At 50.8% G+C, this 18486-nt stretch overlaps 1 protein-coding gene and 1 non-coding gene across 3 annotated transcripts; both read right to left on the bottom strand.

Annotated features, from left to right (window-relative positions):
- Positions 1-248: 248 nt before the first annotated feature.
- LOC121455202 (nectin-4) lies at positions 249-18042 on the bottom strand. Of its 2 annotated transcripts, XM_041662811.1 has the most exons (9): positions 17967-18042; positions 8267-8626; positions 6013-6303; positions 4806-4926; positions 3555-3703; positions 3162-3315; positions 2725-2800; positions 2223-2297; positions 249-1888 (listed from the first exon to the last, which is right to left on the bottom strand). In XM_041662811.1, the coding sequence occupies exons 1-9, from the start codon at positions 18040-18042 to the stop codon at positions 1664-1666; spliced, it is 1527 nt and encodes a 508-aa protein (XP_041518745.1). In that variant the 3' UTR covers positions 249-1663. The 2 variants fall into 2 exon arrangements, with proteins under 2 accessions (XP_041518745.1, XP_041518746.1); XM_041662812.1 differs by lacking the exon at positions 2223-2297.
- On the bottom strand, positions 6706-6812 carry LOC121455470. Its single transcript, XR_005975497.1, has one exon. It is a non-coding gene; the product is annotated as a U6 spliceosomal RNA (small nuclear RNA).
- Positions 18043-18486: the final 444 nt, after the last annotated feature.

An 18486-nucleotide genomic window follows, 5' to 3' on the forward strand; every position in this document is an offset into this window, starting at 1 on the left:
ATTCGAAGCACTTTGCACATTAAGGCACTGGCTTCCCCTAAAGGAGGTCACGTCCACACTCTCCTACCTGAGGGCACTCAGAAATGGCTAAAAGGGTTTTGAAAGCTATTTGTTCCTTCTTAGCTGCAAGTACCTGGGTCCTCACCCTGCCCAGGAGCATAGGAAGGAAGACACTGAGATCGCACTTGTGACTTATCCAGGTCAAGGGGCAAGACAGGAATCAGACAGAAAAGATTTTATCTGTTTATTTAAAAACAGAATATCATTTTATGTACAAATATACATATATTTACATAAAATATACATACTAGGACCCCAGATCCTTGGGGTCCACAAGTCCATGGGAATGAGATGAAAGCCTCTCCGTCAGACCAGACTGCAGGCCAAACAAGGTTGGAATAGTAAATCTCAGTATTCTGGCTGAGTAGGTTTGGGCAGGCTAAAGAAAAACATCTAATCCCAAGCCCCACACATAGAAAACGCCAGAAGAGCCCCAAATTAATGACTCAGAAACCCTGGGGAAGGAGCTATTATCACCCTCGCCCACAGCAGCTCAAACCTCCCCTGAACTTCTCCCTTCCCTTGCTACCCTCTGCCCTCTACACAACTGAACCAGGGGCCCTGGACACCAGGTCCCAACTCTGTGAAGGTTTGAACTGTGGACACAACTCGGGGAAGATTTGAAGGGCCATGGGAGCCAAACACCCTATCTCTACCCTCTTCTCCCCGTGTTTATACCTCACACCACTGGTTCCAGACTCCGCCAGCTGTCAGTTTCCTCCCCAGAGCCTCTTTGGGTGAAGATGCCCTAGGAGGAGAACTTTCCAGAACCATAAGAATTAGCTCCTGCTGTGGGGTCTGCTAAACAGTCTTGTTGATGCCTATGTGGGCTGGCCTTGCTTAAGCCCAGCAAGAAGCATGCACAGTAACAAAAAGGGTTTTGTTTGTTTGTTTGTTTTTTAAGTTTCTTTTTCTCTTACTAAGGGAGCCTGAGGGGACCTCAGGAGGCTCCCTTGGAGGTTAATTTACAGACAGTATGGTGTGTATGTGCAGCAGGCCCACAGGCCACCAGAGGGCAGAGGGCTTCTGTAACAGTTCAAGCCTCTGGCAGACCCCTGGAGGCCTGCTTCACACTTGCCCCCCAAGGGTGGGAACACAGCTCCCCGACTTTGGAGGTCAGATTCTAGCTCCAGCTATGCCCGCACACCTGGATCTGGCCCACAGTCTCCACGTCTCCCTTCCAACCTCTGCATCACTAATACTGCTCTGGGGTCTGAGGATAATACCTGCGTCTGCAGGCAGAGGTCACACATGAGGCATGCTAGGCACGAGCCACACCCTAGCAATGTTCTGTGCACAGCCACAAATCCTGTGGTACACATACCATTCGCTGGGACTCTTAACATGACAGCACAATGCATGCCACGCACACGCGCGCACGCACACACACACACGCACACACACACACACACATACAAATAGGAGACACTCAATCAGTGGACCCTCCTGATGACCAGGATTGGAGGTAAAAGTGGAGCAGTCAGTGGGGTGGGAAGTATCTTCCTAAAGAAATGCAGGCTTTTAAGGAGGGTTCCCCTAAGAAGAGTTGAAATCCCCCATGGAAGCAGAAGAAACCAGGCCTAGGGAGGGAGGCTGGCCTGGGTCAGACCAGGTGCCCTCGCCCGTTGATGTAGATGCCATTGCCTGTGGGTTTGGCCCTCAGGGTCCCATTCTCCTGAACAAAATGGTTCATGGCCTGTTTGATGCCTTCATCCTGATCCTCCTCCTCTTCTGTCCGCCCAGAGCCCGGAGACAGTAGTTCAGTCTGTGTTTCAATCTCCCTCACTGTGGTCAACGTGGAGTAGCTACGGCCCTCTGGCTCTTCACTCTGGAGACCAAGGGCAGAGGATAAGTCAGCAGTTGAGATCAAACAGGCAGACACAGTAGGGTAGGGATGGGTTGTGGTGGGGTCAGAGGTCAGGTAAAGCATGGGTAATGGCTGTCCTGGAGGCATGGGGCTTGGAAATTTGGGGGTGGGGAGGGCAAGAGCAGGTGTTATATATAGGGATGGGGAGACAGAGAACGAAGGCACAGCAGAAATGCGGGGCGGGGCTCACATGGGAGCCAGGGATGAGAGGCAGGGACTGGTAGAGGGGGCTGCTGTCACACCACATCTGGGGCCAGGAGAGTGTTGGGGACACCGGTGGGGCCGGGGGCCTCACCATCACAGAGCAGCTACTGTTGTCCTTGAGACTATCGGGGTGGCCCTCCGCTCTCAGCCCTACACTCTCCTCCGGCTGCAGGAGCCCAGACATAGGGGAGGAGGAGTCAGAAGAGAGTCCAGCCTCCTCCCCTCAGCCTCTTCACCTCTCTCATCCTCTACCAGCCTCCTCCCTGATCACCTTTCCCCCAACCCGTAGTTCTCTGTCTCTCTGACACAAACATCCCCCTTCCCACACTCACTCCCAAAAACCCACCCTGGAACCAGCACTGGTGGTGGATTCCTAGAGCAGCCCCCAACCCAGGGCTGAAAGGGCCTTGCAAGGAGGAGTCCCAGCAGCCCCAAAGCATCTATCCCCGGCTAATATCCCAGCCTCGGCTCAGCTCCAGCTATGAGTAAGCAGCCAGACCTGGTATAGGGCTATGTTCCTATCTGTAGAGGAGCCCAGACCCAAGCAAACCCGTGTGCCCACGCCCCACACAGGCCCCATCCTTAGCACACACCTGGCTCCTGGGGTCTGTATGATGAGAATGCAGCCTTCGGATGGAGTTCTCCCTGGTCAGAGTCAGTTCCTCCTCACTGGGAAAGACACCCCTTGTCAGGACCTGAGAGCAATGACAGCCTCCTACGGCGAATCTAGCCTGGCTGAGCCTGTGTACGATAGCTGGAGTATATGTGTGCCACATAGTGCTAAAGTACGCATAGTAGATGACACCGGAGAATATGGATCTGGGCTTCTCTCAGGCTCATGCCTCCTCATCGAGCTGTGGTCCAGGCCCCAGGCTTTCCTCACTTCCCCAAAGGCTTTGCCCATCTCTGGTGGACAAGCTGTCCAGTCATAGGCTACCCAGTGTCCTCTCTCCTCTGTTCTGGTTCACCTCCTACTTCATTGTCTTTGGTCTCAGCTCGGCTCCACCCACTCGATGTAGCCAGTACTCACTATTTCTGGGTCATCTGCTGTGCTTTCCGTCGGTGATACCGGGACATGAGTACCACCACCACCACCAGGAGGCAGAACAAGAATGCAGCAATCACGCCCACTACCACCACTGAGGCCGACACTAGGTCCACTTGCTTTCCTGAATCTTGAGGGTCTGCTGGAGACAGGCTGTGTCTGAGGCGCATGCCCAGATCCTTTCTGGATCTACCCCAGACCCCATTGCTACCCAAATATTATCCTCACAGAAGACATCCTCAGCTACCCACTCAGTTTAGCCCCATCTACCATCCCCAAAGACACTCCTTCCCATTTCTTTCTCTGTCTTGCTTCTTGTTGCCCATCCCCAGCTCTGATTCAGCCTCCCTGTCTTTGTTCCCCAACCACTGTGCTTACCAAGAACCTCCACGGTGACCTGAGAGTCCCTCGAAGAAAGTTCATTGCTGACATGGCAGACGTAGATGCCACTGTGCTCAGTGGTCAGTGGGGGAAAGCCCAGAGTGTCCCCCTTCACTCGCACCCCGCTAGGCAGAGGTCCATCCAGCCTGAAGGACAGGGAAGCTGAAGGGTGCTGGCTGGGGCAGGCTAAGGCTGCCACCATCCAACGTGCCCAGGCAGCTATTCATCCCCCTCCCCCATGACGTCATCCAGAGCCTCAGGCTGTTCCCACGGTGCCCCTCCCTACCCTAGGCAGGTCTAGGCAGAGGCCCTTTCTCCCTGCCGCCCAGCCTGACCCGGGCACCCCCACACACACTTGGGGAAGATCCACACGCGTGCCATCCCACATGCTCCCACAGGCATCACGTCATCTAGCACCAGGTAACAGGAATACATGTTACAAAGTCCACACAACAGGACACTCCACTCCTAGCTGGCCTCAGAGGTACCTGGAAACTGTGATTGCATGCTCCAACACCTATGATATTACATGGCAGAGAAAACAAACCTAGCCCTAGGCACAAGGCCACATGTATCGTTCGTATGTCCACATGTAAGAACATGTCTATCATAGGCTCACATACATGGGTATCCTACCCTTTTGTAATTCTTTGGAAGAAAAGACAAGGGCTCTTGAAGGAGCTGGTGGAAGGGGGTGGGTGTTTCTGGGGTGCTAGCCACATGATAGTTATAAGGAGCATTGGTATAACAGCAGTTATAGCCAGCTGTCTTTTTGTCTCCTGCACTTTTAGCACTCAGAAATAGTTAAAATATTCATATCTACCATAGTTTTAGTTCATAGTTTAAAGTTAAGGTTTTTTTTTAAAGATTTATTTATTTATTATATATACAACATTCTACCTCCATGTATGCCCGCACGCCAGAGGAGGGTGCCAGATCTCAGTACAGATGGTTGTGAGCCACCATGTGGTTGCTGGGAATTGAACTCAGGACCTCTGGAAGAGCAGCCAGTGCTCTTAACCGCTGAGCCATCTCTCCAGCCCAAGTTAAGGGGTTTTGAAAAGCCAAGAAGATATCTACATATTCCCATGGGTAATCACACATTCCCTGGACCGCACCAGTAATATTTGCTGACTATGCATATTTTTATATTGGTCTGAACATATGCCCTAACTAATATAGGGTTCATCCTGAAAAGAAAAGGATGCTAGTCCCATGCTAGGCCTTTCTGCAGGCATAGGCCCTTACCGCGTCCAGTTGAATGAGGGAGGGGGCTGTCCTTCACTCAGGCACTTGAGTGTAGCTCCTTCTCGGCCAACATGCCACAAGTTTTGGTCCTCAAGGCCCCTCACAGAGGCCTCTGCAAGGACTGGAGTGGGAAGAGGGAGGAGGAAGATGCTTTAATCCATGAATCCCCTCTTGTCCTACACGAACAACCTCCCTCTCCCCTCACCCACAGCTCCTGACTACATTGTCACGTGCTCCCCCCCCACCCCCCCCACCCCCGCCCAAGCTCAGAGTTTATTTTGTTTGACCTGTGCTGCAAAGCCCGCCCGTCCCTAGGAGTAAGGGAGTTTCAGTCTTTCTGACTCTCCGGTGACACCTAGCATACTGCTAACTCACCGAGCAGGTGCTCACTAAGGGCCTAAAAATCCGCCAGTTTGTTCATTTTCCTAACAGACGTGTGTTGATTTCCTACTTCGTGCCAAATGGCGGTGTAATCTGGGCTTGCAGTCTAACGCTGGGAGCACACTATCATTTGCTGAACCCTTACAGGATTTCAAATCTGTGAGATGCTTTGCATTCAAGGACGCTAATTCTCATCAAAATCCTGTAGAGTTGGTATAATTACACTCATTTTCTGGTGAATAAAATGAAGTCTAACAAGATTAAATAACTATTGGTAAATAGCGGAACGGCGGCTTGTTCCAAGTCTGCCTCCAAACTCTAAAACTGTATATTATGCAAATACCTTCAGTATCAAATTTATATTTTATTCTCCCATCAACACTGTGAAAATAAGGCAGTCTCGGGCTGGAGAAATGGCTCAGCGGTTAAGAGCACTGACTGCTCTTCTAGAGGACTCGGGTTCAATTCCCAGCACCCACATGGCAGCTCACAACTGTCTGAAAATCCAGTTCCAGGGGATCTGACACCTTCACACCAATGCACATAAAATAAAGATAAATAAATCATAAAAAATTAAAAAAAAAAAAGAAAATAAGGCAGTCTCTTCTACAAAGTTCACAGAGACACCAGGCGGCAGTGGGGCTTGCCTTTAATCCCAGCACTTGAAATATAGTTCACAGAGACCACAGTGGTTTTCCCAGGGCATCTAGGTTGGCCCCCAAGTCTTCTGTTCTCAGGCTGACCCTCCTGGCGTGGTTCAGGGTCACAGGGTCCTAGCACTATTTTCAGAACATAGGTTATCTTACCCATCTATCCCAATACTCACAGGCCACTTGGAGGGTGTGGGTGATTCTCTGGTCCTGGAGCAGGCCAGGGTGAGACACCACACAGGTAAGTGGCTGCCCATTCATGCTTCGGCTAGGCACCAGGTGGAACTCTGACGTGACGGCAGCTGAGCGGGAGTGCTTGAAGGAGCGGCTGGCCTGAGTACCTTTGACTTCTGTGTCCCAGGTCACGGTGGGAGCTGGGCTGCCCTCGGCAGTGCAAGAGGCTGCCAGCGTCAGGCCCTGGCCCTCTTCTAGTGGTGGACCAGGATTCAGTGAAGGCAGGGGAGGCACTGTGGATGGGGAGAGGAGTGTATGGAAGATCCGCTGTCAGGAGGCCTCTCTCAGTCCTACCCAGCTGCAAACTCCAGCCCCACTTTTTTTTTTTTTAAAGATTTATTTATTTATTATGTATACAACACTCTGCCTACATGTAAGCCAGAGGAGGGCGCCAGATCTCATTACAGATGGTTGTGAGCCACCATGTGGTTGCTGGGAATTGAACTCAGGTCCTCTGGAAGAGCAGCCAGTGCTCTTAACCACTGAGCCATCTCTCCAGCCCCAGCCCCACTTTTTTTTAATGATTGATTTTATTGAGCTATACATTTTTCTCTGCTCCCCTTCCTTCCTCTCCCCTCCCTTCCAACCCTCTCCCATGGTCCCATGCTCCCAGTTTACTCAGGAGATCTTGTCTTAAAAATATGGAACGCTTCACAAATTTGCTTGTCATCCCTGTGCAGGGGCCGTGCTAATCTTCCCTGTATCGTTCCAATTTTAGTATCTGTGCTGCTGAAGCGAGCTCCAGTCCCCCTTTCTTATCTTACTAAGAAAAGTGCCAGATCAGTGGTGTAATTTCAAGTGTCTTTACATCTTTCTTCGCTATTAGAATTTTTTACAACGTGCATAGGTTATTTTTTTTAAAAAAATAAAATTATTTTAGAACTAATTAGATACTATCTATGTAATAATAAAAATAATAACCACTGCTTACCATGTGTCGACTATTAGGCTAAATGCTTTCATGCATTATCTCATTTGATTCTGCTAACACACTAGTGAGGTGGTATTATTATGCTTTGCTCTTCAGATGAGAAACCAAAGCTCAAGGAGGGTTAGGGATTTGCTCCAGGTCCTCAGCTCTTAAGTGACAAAGCCTAGAGTCACAGATTTTGTTTTGGGGTGTGTGTTGGCCTCAGATTCTCCATTCTCCTGACTCAGCTTCTGGAGCAGTGTAAGTATAGATATTTATCACTATGCCCAGCTTTTTTTTTTTTTTCATTCAAGTTTTGTTTTTTTTTTCCCCTCCAAGACTTAGGCTACTAACTTCCATCCAAAGCAAAAACATGAAGGCTTTTTATTTCTAACTTCAAAATAACCCAAAGCACTTTTTTTTTAAAAAAAATTCTAGCTTCAAAATAGCCCAACCACAAAATTGAAAAGACACCTTGACCATAGGAACAGGTTGACCAGCACCACTGTCCATAATGCAAAGCAGTGGTTTAGAATGCAATTGTGAGCCAGACGGTGGTGGCACACGCCTTTAATCCCAGTACTCTCTGTGCGTTCAAGGCCAGCCTGGTCTACAAAGAGAGTTCCAGGACAGGCTCCAAAGCTGCACAGAGGAAATCCTGCCTCGAAAAACCAATAGATGGATGGACGGAAGGACGGACAGACAGACAGACAGACAGATAGATAAACGTGATCGTGGTCTTAGATCACGTCCATTGAAGTCCCAATCAAGGAGCGTATTAACCTATTAACCGCTCCCCTGCTCACATATCACATCACAGCTGGGCGTCATGTTCACATCTGTGACTCTCACATTGTAAAACCGCAGCGCCTAGGGTAGTGAAGAAAGCTTTGCATTGGTGCATTGGTGTCTTTTCTAGAATCAGTAAGTGCAACTTGGAAACGAGGGCGTTTAAGTGGAGTCTGCCAGAAGTTCTCAGCTCTCTGAAAAGCTATTCGAAAGAATAAGCCCATGTTCCAGAAGGACAAAGGTGCACAGAGTGAAATTCGGACCGTGGGAAGGACAAGCTCCCTAAAATATGTATTATTCCCCAGCTTTGGCGGCTTTTGGAGAGAATTTATGGATTGGGTGGGAGGGACTGGGTATTCCTCCCTCACCCCTACATGGCCTTATCTTTTATGTTTGCCTGTTCTGCCTCTGCCCCATCCATCTCTGCAGTCCCGTCCTGTCTCCGTTCCCCTCCATACACCCACGAATTCTGATTGTGCCCAGCTGGCTCTACTAACCCAGAACGCGGAGCCGCATCCGTGCCTGGAAGCTGCCGGCGGGGAAAGTGCTGACTCTGCACTCGTACTCGCCCTCATCTGCTTGCACAGCGTTGCGCAGGAGCACGGAGCCGTCCAGAGGGTCTCGTGGGGGCGGTGGTTGCTCCACGCGGTCCTCATAGGCGGGGCTCACATGAAGCCCATATTTGGAGTGCAGTAGGGCCAGCTCCCGGGTGCCCTCGTTTGGGTCCACCCGAGCCCACGCCACTTGCCCCACCTGCTCGTCAGGATCCCCTCGGTAGAAGCAGGGCAATTTTGCGTCCTGGCCCAGCACCACCGTCACTAAGTCCGAGGTCTCCAGCTCACCCGCCGGGCATCGGCCTGCAGGGGGTAGACAGTAAGTCAGAGTGGGGGGGGGGGGGGGGCGGGGAGGGTGCCAGAACCAAAGGAACGCAATCAAAATGATAATGACAGCAAAGGCAGCCGGAACTCCAGGAGCAATTTATGCTTGCAAAGCGCATTCTAGCCATTACCTCATTAGATCCACTCAACATTCCCAAGAGGGTAGGCGTTATTATCACCATTTAACAGAGGAGGAAACTGAGACCCAGAGGGAAGTGGCTTCCCTAAGGCCACGCAGATGATTTATGGAAGACTCACCCTGTTGCCGTCTAGAATTCTATTTGAACAAAGAAACTATAACAGGTCCAGAGACCTAGCTTCTGCCCCTCACAGAGCTCACAGCCTTCCAGGAAATGGAATCTCTGCCCAGAGAAACAGGAAACCAAGGACAAATTTCACAGGAGGCACAGTCTACAAAGTGGGGTAAAAGTAAAAGCCAGTGCTTTTGGAAGGAATGGTGAAGAGCGGTTGAAAATGTTCAGAATGTTTGGGGCTTGGGATGGGCCATTTTGGAAGGATAAGGCCCTTGGGAACGCTTTTTCCCATGGCTTGAAGATGAGAGTCCTGGATTCCCAGAGAGAAGGAGGTCTTCCATGTAGGAGGAATGGCATGAACAGGCTTAGGAGCAGGAAGCAGCAAGTCACTGAAGACAAAAAGGGCCCCTAGGTCAGGGGCCTGGAGAGATGAGGTCAGGGCAGGTACACGGCAATTGTCAGAATGTTGAGCCAGAATCAGAGGACCAGGGATGAAGGACTAGTGCTTTGGTAATTGATGAGCAGCTGTAGGAAGCATTTGGAAATTTTGAATTTAGATAAGTCCATTATATAACCTTACTGGCAAGTAAAGATCCATTTCCTGCCCTCATGGAACTCGAGGTCTGTTTAGGAGGAAGAAATACAAATGATAGACATCCATGCATCCATCCACCCATCCATCTGTCATCTATCTATCATCTATCTATCTATCTATCTATCTATCATCTAGCTACTAACAGACAGGCATTGAATCATGCAATGATAATTTTTTTTTCTTTCTCCTCTTTCCACTCTCCTCCTCTTCCTCTTTCTTTTTAAGACAGTCTAACTGCCGGGCGATGGTGGCTCACGCCTTTAATCTCAGCACTTGGGAGGCAGAGGCAGGCGGATCTCTGGGAGTTCGAGGCCAGTCTGGTCTACAAGAGCTAGTTCCAGGACAGGCTCCAAAACTACAGAGAAACCCTGTCTCGAAAAAACCAAAAAAAAAAAAAAAAAAAAAAAGGACTAATTATGTAACCTGTCAGGCTGGCTTCAGACTCACTGTTCTCCCACCCCAGCCTCTGGAGTGCTTAGATTACTGGATACACCACCCCATCACCCCACCTGACTTGCAATGGTGGTTTCTGGTTTAGTGTTTCGTGTCTGGGTCCTAGGTTGTTTGAGGCATGTGGGAGTCATAGGGAAGGCTTCATGAGTGAGTTGAGTGGGATCAGGAGGCCCGGGAGACCTCGAAAGGCATTGATAATAGAGGATCAAGTAAGCAAACACCTAAGGAAGTAGAAAGGCTGGTTGCTGGTTCAGGAAGCAAAGAGAAGAGGACCCAACCTAAGGGGGTGTGTGTGTTGAGCAGCAGGGAAACCATAGCTGGGGTAGGGTGGGTCCGAATAGCTCAGGACTACCCATGCCAGGAAAAGGAATTCAAATTTGGTCAGTAGGAAGTGGAAAGTCACCAAAGCTTCCCTAGCTAGCAAGTTGCATGAAGCAGGTGACAACATATAGTCTGACCAGAAAACAGGTCATGGAAAGAGACCGAGGCAGATACCATGAGGCCGTAGCCTGGCAAGGTGGTACTGGGCAGATAAAAGGGGGCATTTGGTGGGGATTTGGTCACTGACTAGAGAGAGGTGGGGAACAGGAAAAGATAACTGGTTATCTAGAATGAGTAGCTTATAAAGAAGGTTGGGCCTGGGAATGCCTATGGTTATAAAATAAGTAAATAAATAAACAAAACCCAGGGTCAGGGGCCGGGCCAGGGCAGAAGAGTGTTCTGGGATGGCCAGAGCTTCCACTTAGAGCATCCAACTTTTGATAATCCCTGCCTCTAACCAGTACCCCCCCACACCCTGCTGTCTGTCACCTTTGCTCACACTGTACCCCTGCCTGGAATGCTCTCCTCCCTGTGTCTGGTTGCTCCTACTCATCGCTGTCTGGAGAACACCTACTCACGCCTTAAGACTCTGCTTAGACATCATTTCCTCTTGAGTCCTCCCTCCCTTCCCCCACCTCAAGCCGCTTCGAGTGCCCTGCCCCTCTGCTTTAGCCTCAATCATAGCGCTTTAACCTATAGATCAGACTTTCTGTTTTCGTGTTCTCCTTCCCCAAGGCATTGAGCTTCAAAAGAGTCGAAACAGGGTCATGTATCACATATTAAAAACATGGTTTCTGATTTCATGCTCAGTCAGTGGTATGTGGTCTCCTTCCTGTCACATAACTGGACGCTGATGAATGTTTATTGACTGAGTGAATCAATGAATGAGTGAACAAAGCCAGGCTTGGTAGCCCATACCTCTTATCCCAACACTTGGGGAAGCTCAGGCAAGAAGATCTTGGGTTCAAGGCCATCATCCCAAGCAAAAGGGAAACAATGTCTCAATCCCCACAAAAATCAAAAACAAAAAGAATATACAAATGAGTGAGCAGATGCTTGAAAGAGGCAGCAGAAAGAAAGTAGAACCAAGAGGAAGGCACAGTCCCTTATTTGGATGAGGCAGGGAAAGTGTTGGCATGGCAACCTTGGGGCGGGGGTAAGATAAACTGGCTGTCTGGGTTCACTGCCAGAGCGAGCAACTCTGGACCAGACAAAGGACGAAGGCGATGGAGACAGGCAGGCATGTAGTGAGGAAATGAAGCATGGGGTAGGGCAGAGGGTTCCAGGGAGACAGATGAATGGGTCTTGTGGCCCTGATAGGAGGGGTGGAGGGAAGGATGCTGCTGCTGGGAGTTGGGAGGGCCCCAGACTGGACGGGACAGACCTGCAGGGCCAGATACCAGGGCCCTGACCTGCCTAAGCTGACATGGGTCCCACCCAGCCCAGCCTGGGAGTCCAGCTTGCACCCCTCCCAGGTACCTCCTCCTAGCACTAAAGGGAGTAAGGTTGTCAAAAAAGCCTGGCGGTGGGGTGCAATATGGGCTCTCAGCTCACTCTGCTGCAAAACACTGATGTAGATTTAAGTCACAATAATGTGGATGCATGTCACAGGGACCCCAAGTCCTGCCCACCAGGAGATAGAAATCCTTCCAAAGACATTTCTGTGACATTGGCAGATCCCATATTTCCATCGTTAAATTTTTACTTACTTATTTATTTTTGTATGTGTATGAATGTTTTGCTTGCATATATGTATACTATATGCCTGGTGGCCATGTAGGTTAGCAGAGAGCATCTGATGTCTTGGAATTGGAGTTACAGGTGGCTGGTCACTGCCATGTGGGTCCTGGGAATTGAACCCAGGTTCTCTGCAAGAACAAGTGCTCTTAACCATCATCTCTCAAGCCCTTACACTGGCCCCTACCCCCACTACAAGTCATCCATATTCTGTCCCCCAAGATACCTCCTTAAAGCACAGTAAGAATTGGGTACCCATCACATGCCTGCGTCTCCATCCATAATGTCCCTAACCTGTGAGTCCGAAATCCTCATCCTGAAGGTACAAGCCCCAGTTTTGCAGACTGAGGTACCTAATGGGACAGGAAAGTTCCTTTGGAATTGCTCCTACAAAACCCACACTGTCCTAAAGCCGCTATTTAGTGGAAGTATCTTAGGCTGAGGCATCCCCACTTCCAATGGCCTTCAGTTCATCTTCTAAATCAAAAGAGATGAGTTAAGAGAAGTTGGGGCCAAGGATCCTTGTCCTGAGCTAAATGGACCCAAGAACCCAGGCTTCCAAGCCAGGGCAAGCCAGGATTGTCTCCTCCTCTCCCCCACCCACTGCCTGCCTGGCGTCAGCATGATGATGTCACCAGGCTGAAGGAGACACACCGCCTGCCTGGTGAGGTCACCTTATGGGCATGCAGTAGCCAGGCCAGGTCAAGCCCACAGACCCTTCTACTGCTGTGTGTGTAGTTTGCTGAGGCTGGTGGCCTCTAGCTTCCTGGGCACTCCTCCTCCTGACTCTCCCCACCCCTCCTCTCAAGGAGCACCAGGACGCTGGTCAGGAGCCTTAGTGACTCAGAAGCTGCCACAGAGCAGCAGGCCTAGCCACAGCCACCACCACCTTGCGCAAGGGAGAGAACAGGCCCAACTGGCCAGACGGGATCCCTGCCCTCAGCCTCCCCCACCCCTGGCCAGGCCCCCTCAGGCCTCTTTGGGGCCCTGCCTTTTGTGTACCCCGCCCGCTCCCAGACAGGTCCTTCATTCCTGGCTTGGGCTAGCTGGCTACACCCTACTCTGTTCCCTTGGCTCCTACTTTCCTTTCTGTGTAAGTCTTGGCCTTTAAGCTCAAAAGGGGAAACTGAGGCTGGCAGTTGCAGATACCCAACCTTAGCAATGTGTTTGAGAATGAGATTTTTTTTTTTGAGGGACTTTTATCCATCATTGTCTTCTATTGGTGCATAAGAGGATGTACACACATTGGGGTCCTTGAGGTGTGTCTGTGTGACAAAGGTAATAACTGTCTAGTCTTTTGTGTCTGAATCTTTGGATGAGGGCTAGGCCAGTTTTTCTAGTTCGTATGAATGTGAAACTATTTCCTTGCAAGAACCTGGGGTGTTTCATACATAATATATGTGTTCACAGCTCTCTTCGGGGAAATCTACATCCTAAATTTTCTGTACCCAGAGGGAAGAGCTATGTGTTAGCATATGAACATATACGCACGCACCATGACATATACATCTCACCCTCTGAACACACAGTCCACATCACCCTACTACGGAACTCCACACACACAGTAAATATTTTGATGGCGTTTATCTTGGCTTCCGCACGTCTGGCTCAGCTGCATTTGGTCAGCGTGTAGCTCTGGGCTTCTGCCCGTTCTAATGTTGCCCCTGGCTTCCCTCTCCATCTCACCCCAAGACTTCAGGGCAGATTCATCTCAGGCTAAAGGTGGAGGTAATCAGAGATGAGGTCACTGTCCCTCCAGGTGATGGGAAATTGCCACCGAACCTCCCTGACAAACAAAACAAAGGCTCTCTCTCTTTTTCTCTTTGGGTTCCTACAAAGAGACTCCCACCCTTTTTACCCCCTATGGCCACACCCCTGGGCCCCCTCAGGACTCTGACCCCCCAAGCAGAGATTCTTCCCTGGGAATCTCTGTCAGGGCTTTGCTACTTGCTACCACCAGAAAAACCAGCTCTGGCTCCAGGCCTGGGGTAAGAACTGTCTGATGCAGGTTCGGTGGGAAGCAGCTGGGGGGGGGGGGGGGGGGATTGCCTGGGGCTAGGGGGAGGGGTCCAGGCTGTCTAGGGTCTCATATTTTTTGTTAACTCTTGCCTCCCTCCCTTCACTGCTTCACCAGAGAAGGCTGGCGTAGGTGTGTTAGAGGTAAGAGAAGACATGAGAGGGAAGCTTCTAGTCCCCGTCCACCCAGGACAGGTGACACAGACAAAGCAAATGGTTATTTTGGACTTTCCTCTGCCCGTAACCTTGGCCTTGGAATCGAGGGACTTTGAAAACCAAAAACTTTCCCTCCACCTTCACCCACCTCCCTTACATACCCCTCATTTTTCCTAAGCCCCCCAGCTTAACAAGAGCTTCCCAAGCTGGGCAAAGCGCCCACCCACAGATTAGTGTCTAGGGAGGGGGGCCACGTAAGTAACAGAGGGAAAGAGGAACAATGGGGAGGACGGACAGTTCATGAGGCAGGCGGCTCTGCCTTAGACACAGCTCTCAGCACAGATAAGTCCCCTAAACCCCCCAGGAGCCAGAGTCTGAGCCCTGCTGAGTCACCGCTGTGGGTGGGTGGGAGACCTAGAATTCAACTTCTCTCAAACCCCTGAGATCTAGCCTCCCCACCAACACCCAAATTCTGCCCATCCCTTCTCCCATTGTGTCTAGCCAGCTTCATTCCACATCACAGCCCTAACCTTAGCTTTCAGAACAGTTTTAGAGAGACGTGTTGGGGGTGGGGGTGGTACAGAAAGCCATGGGAACAGGTCCTCAGTCCCAGGCACCCTGTTGGCTCCTGTTCCAGTGAAAGGATAGGGTATGGTACCCCCATTCTCCTCCAGAAAACAGGTGGGTACCTCCCATTTAAAACTTAATTGCTTTAGATTCTGTTTCCAGATCTGGACCCCAAAGTTCCTCTGCTCTCTGTGCTCCTGACTTAATTTGCCACTTTTCATTTCCATCCCTTCTTTGTCGAGTCTTTTGAAGATTTGGAGTCCAGATTCTACAGGCATTCTCTCCCTACAGGACTTGCTCTCCTCAGTGGCCCCAGGACCCCTGGAGTCTGAGGCTATACTCTAGAAGATGGGACTGTGCACATTAACCTTATCACTGCTATCTCTGTAGCTGGGGGTCTCTCCACCCTCCCACCCCCCCCACCCCCCCACCCGCTGCATCAATACAAAATGCTAGGATGGAACCAGGGTCACTGGGGCCAAGGGCTTCCCTGGGATTCTCCTGGTTCTCCACACTTGGGCGGGAAGCAAACCTCCCTTTCTGGCTTCTCTGGGTTTGGGTAGGCCCCACAGGAAAGGGCCTGCCCACCTCTGTCAACGGGAGCAGAAAAGCAGGGATGGGGCCCCTCCCTTTCTAGGAAATTAATCTCAACAGAAAGTTGATCCTAACCATCAGAAGACAGAATTTAGAATTCATGGACCAGCTTACTCCCAGGGCCCCGCAAGACTCAAAGAGTTAGAAACTGGGAACCTATAGGAAAACAGTTTGCAGACTCAGGCCCCTCAGCCCCAGGGCAAGAGATGGGGGAGGGAGGAGGGATGGGACCTCACCCGGAAACTCATCCCATTAAGGAGAAACAAAGAGCTGTGGTGTTGGAGGCGCCTCCCAAGCCTGGGCTCCTCTCCCTGTCAGGGGTGGGGCAGGGCCCTAGGGCTCAGTGCTCTAATGGTCCTGGAGTTGGGGGGCAGGTGTCACTTTGCAATTGGGCCAGGAAGGCTGTGTCCTTGGGAAGGGTCCTCTCAGCCACAGGGAGACTGATCAATTCTTCAGCCACCACAACACTTCAAGCCAGGAGCTGGACAACCAATCACAGAAGCCTAGTATTTCAGAGTCAAAAGGTCTGCAGAGACCCTCCAGTCCTTCTCGGTCTCCTGATGCAGTCTCTCAGCTGTTCAAAAATACCTAACAAATTAATGGAAGAAATGGGATCAGAACTCAAGGCTCTTGATTTCCAAATCTGAGGGGTGTTCAGAGATATAAAATGAGTCTAGGTTCCTAGGGCCATGAACAAGATGCCTACACATACACACAAGGGAGCCAAAATGAAGGGGATGGGACTCTCTAGTCCTTGGGCTGTGGCCCCATAGTGCGAGCTTCCAGGGATTCCTGGGAACAGGCTTCATCTCTGCGCAGGTCATGGCAGCAGAAGTTCAGTGACATCCGATTAGCTACTAGCCTCCTGGGCTATCCTGGAGCCAGCCTTTCTCCTCAGCTTAGCTTCTCCCAGACCTGGGTGAAGTCTGGGGCAATCTTCTAGCCAGGAGTTCTCTCCCTCTTCTCTGGGCTTCTACTAGAAAGATCAGCTTTGCCTCATGAAGAAGGAAGGCGGGGGTACTACCCTTACCACTGTATCTAGTATCTAGTAGCCAGCCTCTAGTACCGCATGCTCTCAACTATCCTGGTTTTTTTCTTTTTTTTAACAAGGAGTTGGGTGACCAAGGCCCTAACCCTGGTTCTGCTTTTTACACTGAGTAATCTTGCAGATCTCACCTGCCCATCTGTTTCTCTTGGTTTTCCCATCTTTAAAATGAAGGAGTTGGAGTAGTGATCTCTTTGATCCTACCCAAGTCCTGAGACAGCATGACTCCATTCCTCAGGGGTAGGTAGATTCCCCAGGAAAGTGTCAGTTGGGTTCCCTGGCCCAGCAGGAGGCCCCACCCTCTTGGCTTAACCCAGGGAAAAGGGCTATCTGGAAAATGGAAATTAAGGGCAGGGGCTGAGGGTAAGGGCAGATGGCAGAGGTTGGAGCTTAGCGTTCTGATACTGGAGAGTGACCCACTGACCCTTCTGTTACAAGACCAGAGTGAGGGCAACCTCAAGCCTTCCAATCCAGGCATCTATGCCTTGTTCTCCATCTATGCCTTGTGTGTGTGTGCTTCAACTGAGAATGGAGGTGGGGAGAGAGTCACCAAGTGCTGCTGGACAACTGATAGTCCCTGCTTCTGTTTCTTGAGCTGAGGACCCTACTGTCCTCTGCAGACAAGGCCCTGTCTTTCTGAGGAAAAAGAGCTCTTAGCTATTCCTTCCCCAGCAACAGCCAATAGCATCCTACTTTGGTCTCCTTGCACACATATTCTGTCCCTCTCGCTCTGACAATGATACATTCTGATGTTTTATGTATGTTCTGGCTATATTAGGCAAGCAGAAAGTCTAAGTATTGTATAGGCATTCAACAGAGGAAATGGAAAGATAATAAATGAATAAAAGTGGACCGCATCTCATCTAGAAGACCCTTTACCCTTTAACATCCCCCCATTGTGTAAGAAACACACACCATTATTCTCCACCTACTAGTGTGTGCCAGGGAGGGAGAGGCGCTAGGGTGAGAGGCGTTTCATGGCTTTCCTGTAATCCCACAATGAGCACCCCAATCCTGCGCTCAGAATATTACTATGAGAGGAGAAGGAGACAGAAATGCCCCTCCACTCCCCAGACACCAGGTTTCCTGCTCCTGGTGAATGCTGAGGCAGGTCTGAAGCCCAGTGGGTAGGCCACAAAGCCTTCAGGAAGCCCTGGGGTAAGCAGGGTTCTCGGAGTCCACCTTTCAGCCCACCTGCCCTGTGTGCGTATGTGTGTGTGTGCATGTGTGCGTGTGCGTGTGTGTATCTACAAAGGCCTTGGCAAGCAAGGCTTTAGCAGAGGTAGTTAGGGACTGCAGACATTAAGTGGCTTGGTCTTGGGACAGAGAGGAGACTTGAGAAGAAAGAGCTACATTGGTTCTTTTGAGGGCACTGATGGCAAGTGGAATGAACAGGAGAGAGAGATTGTCTTCTCCATCCGGAGTCCAAGGAAAGGGAATGTTTGGGTATGTGGTACATTCGTGTGTAAGTCTGTCTGTGTGTGTGTGTGTGTGTGTGTGTGTGTGTGTGTGTGTGTGTGTGCCTGTCTCTGCCAGGTAGAGCTCAGAAGCAAGAGTCCTGACGGTTCAGGCAAGTCCTACCTGTAAACGATGCCAGGAACAACAGCAGCAGCCAGGCTTCAAGGCCCCACATCTCGGCTCCCAGGGACAGGGGCATTGGCTGAAAGTCAGACCTGGCCAGTGATTCTGAGTTCCACGGAGTTCTCCCTGGGAGCCGGTTCTGGAGCTGTGTAAAGCTCTGACCCAGAAGGCAGGAAGTCACGGAGTCCCCAGGCACTAACGTGCCTGCCTATCCCACTTGGGTCTCCACTAGGGGACCCAGGCCCCAGTTCTACCCACCCAGCCGTGGCTACCCCCAAGAAGCCGTGATCGGGAGCCCTGAGCTCCCCCAGAGCTGCTTCCCACGCCGTGGCCAACAACGAAGGCAGAAACCTGGGAACCTGCTAAGCAGGTCAGAACAGGTGCGTCTCTGGGGGCCGGGCCTGGCACAGAGAGGAGACTCCGCAGCCACCGCCCCCACGGCCTGGGCTAGCTAATGGGCGCCAAGGAGGGAGGGAAGAAGGGACGAATCTGGGTGCGGGCAGTGGGATCTCATCAGTAA

The sequence above is a fragment of the Microtus oregoni genome, unplaced genomic scaffold (assembly GCF_018167655.1).
Source record: "Microtus oregoni isolate MIOR12 unplaced genomic scaffold, Mior012 000013F_ref0000133, whole genome shotgun sequence".
Classification (NCBI taxonomy): domain Eukaryota; kingdom Metazoa; phylum Chordata; class Mammalia; order Rodentia; family Cricetidae; genus Microtus; species Microtus oregoni.

Bases quoted from the DNA above. Each gene is read 5' to 3' on its own strand.
- LOC121455202 (XM_041662811.1), bottom strand. From the start codon at position 18,042: ATGCCCCTGTCCCTGGGAGCCGAGATGTGGGGCCTTGAAGCCTGGCTG. The intron at 3,316-3,554 runs GTAAGCACAGTG...TGTCTCCAGCAG, and splicing joins GGTCACCGTGGAGGTTCTTG to ACCCTCAAGATTCAGGAAAG. The intron at 1,889-2,222 runs GTGAGGCCCCCG...CTTGGTCTCCAG, and splicing joins ACAGTAGCTGCTCTGTGATG to AGTGAAGAGCCAGAGGGCCG.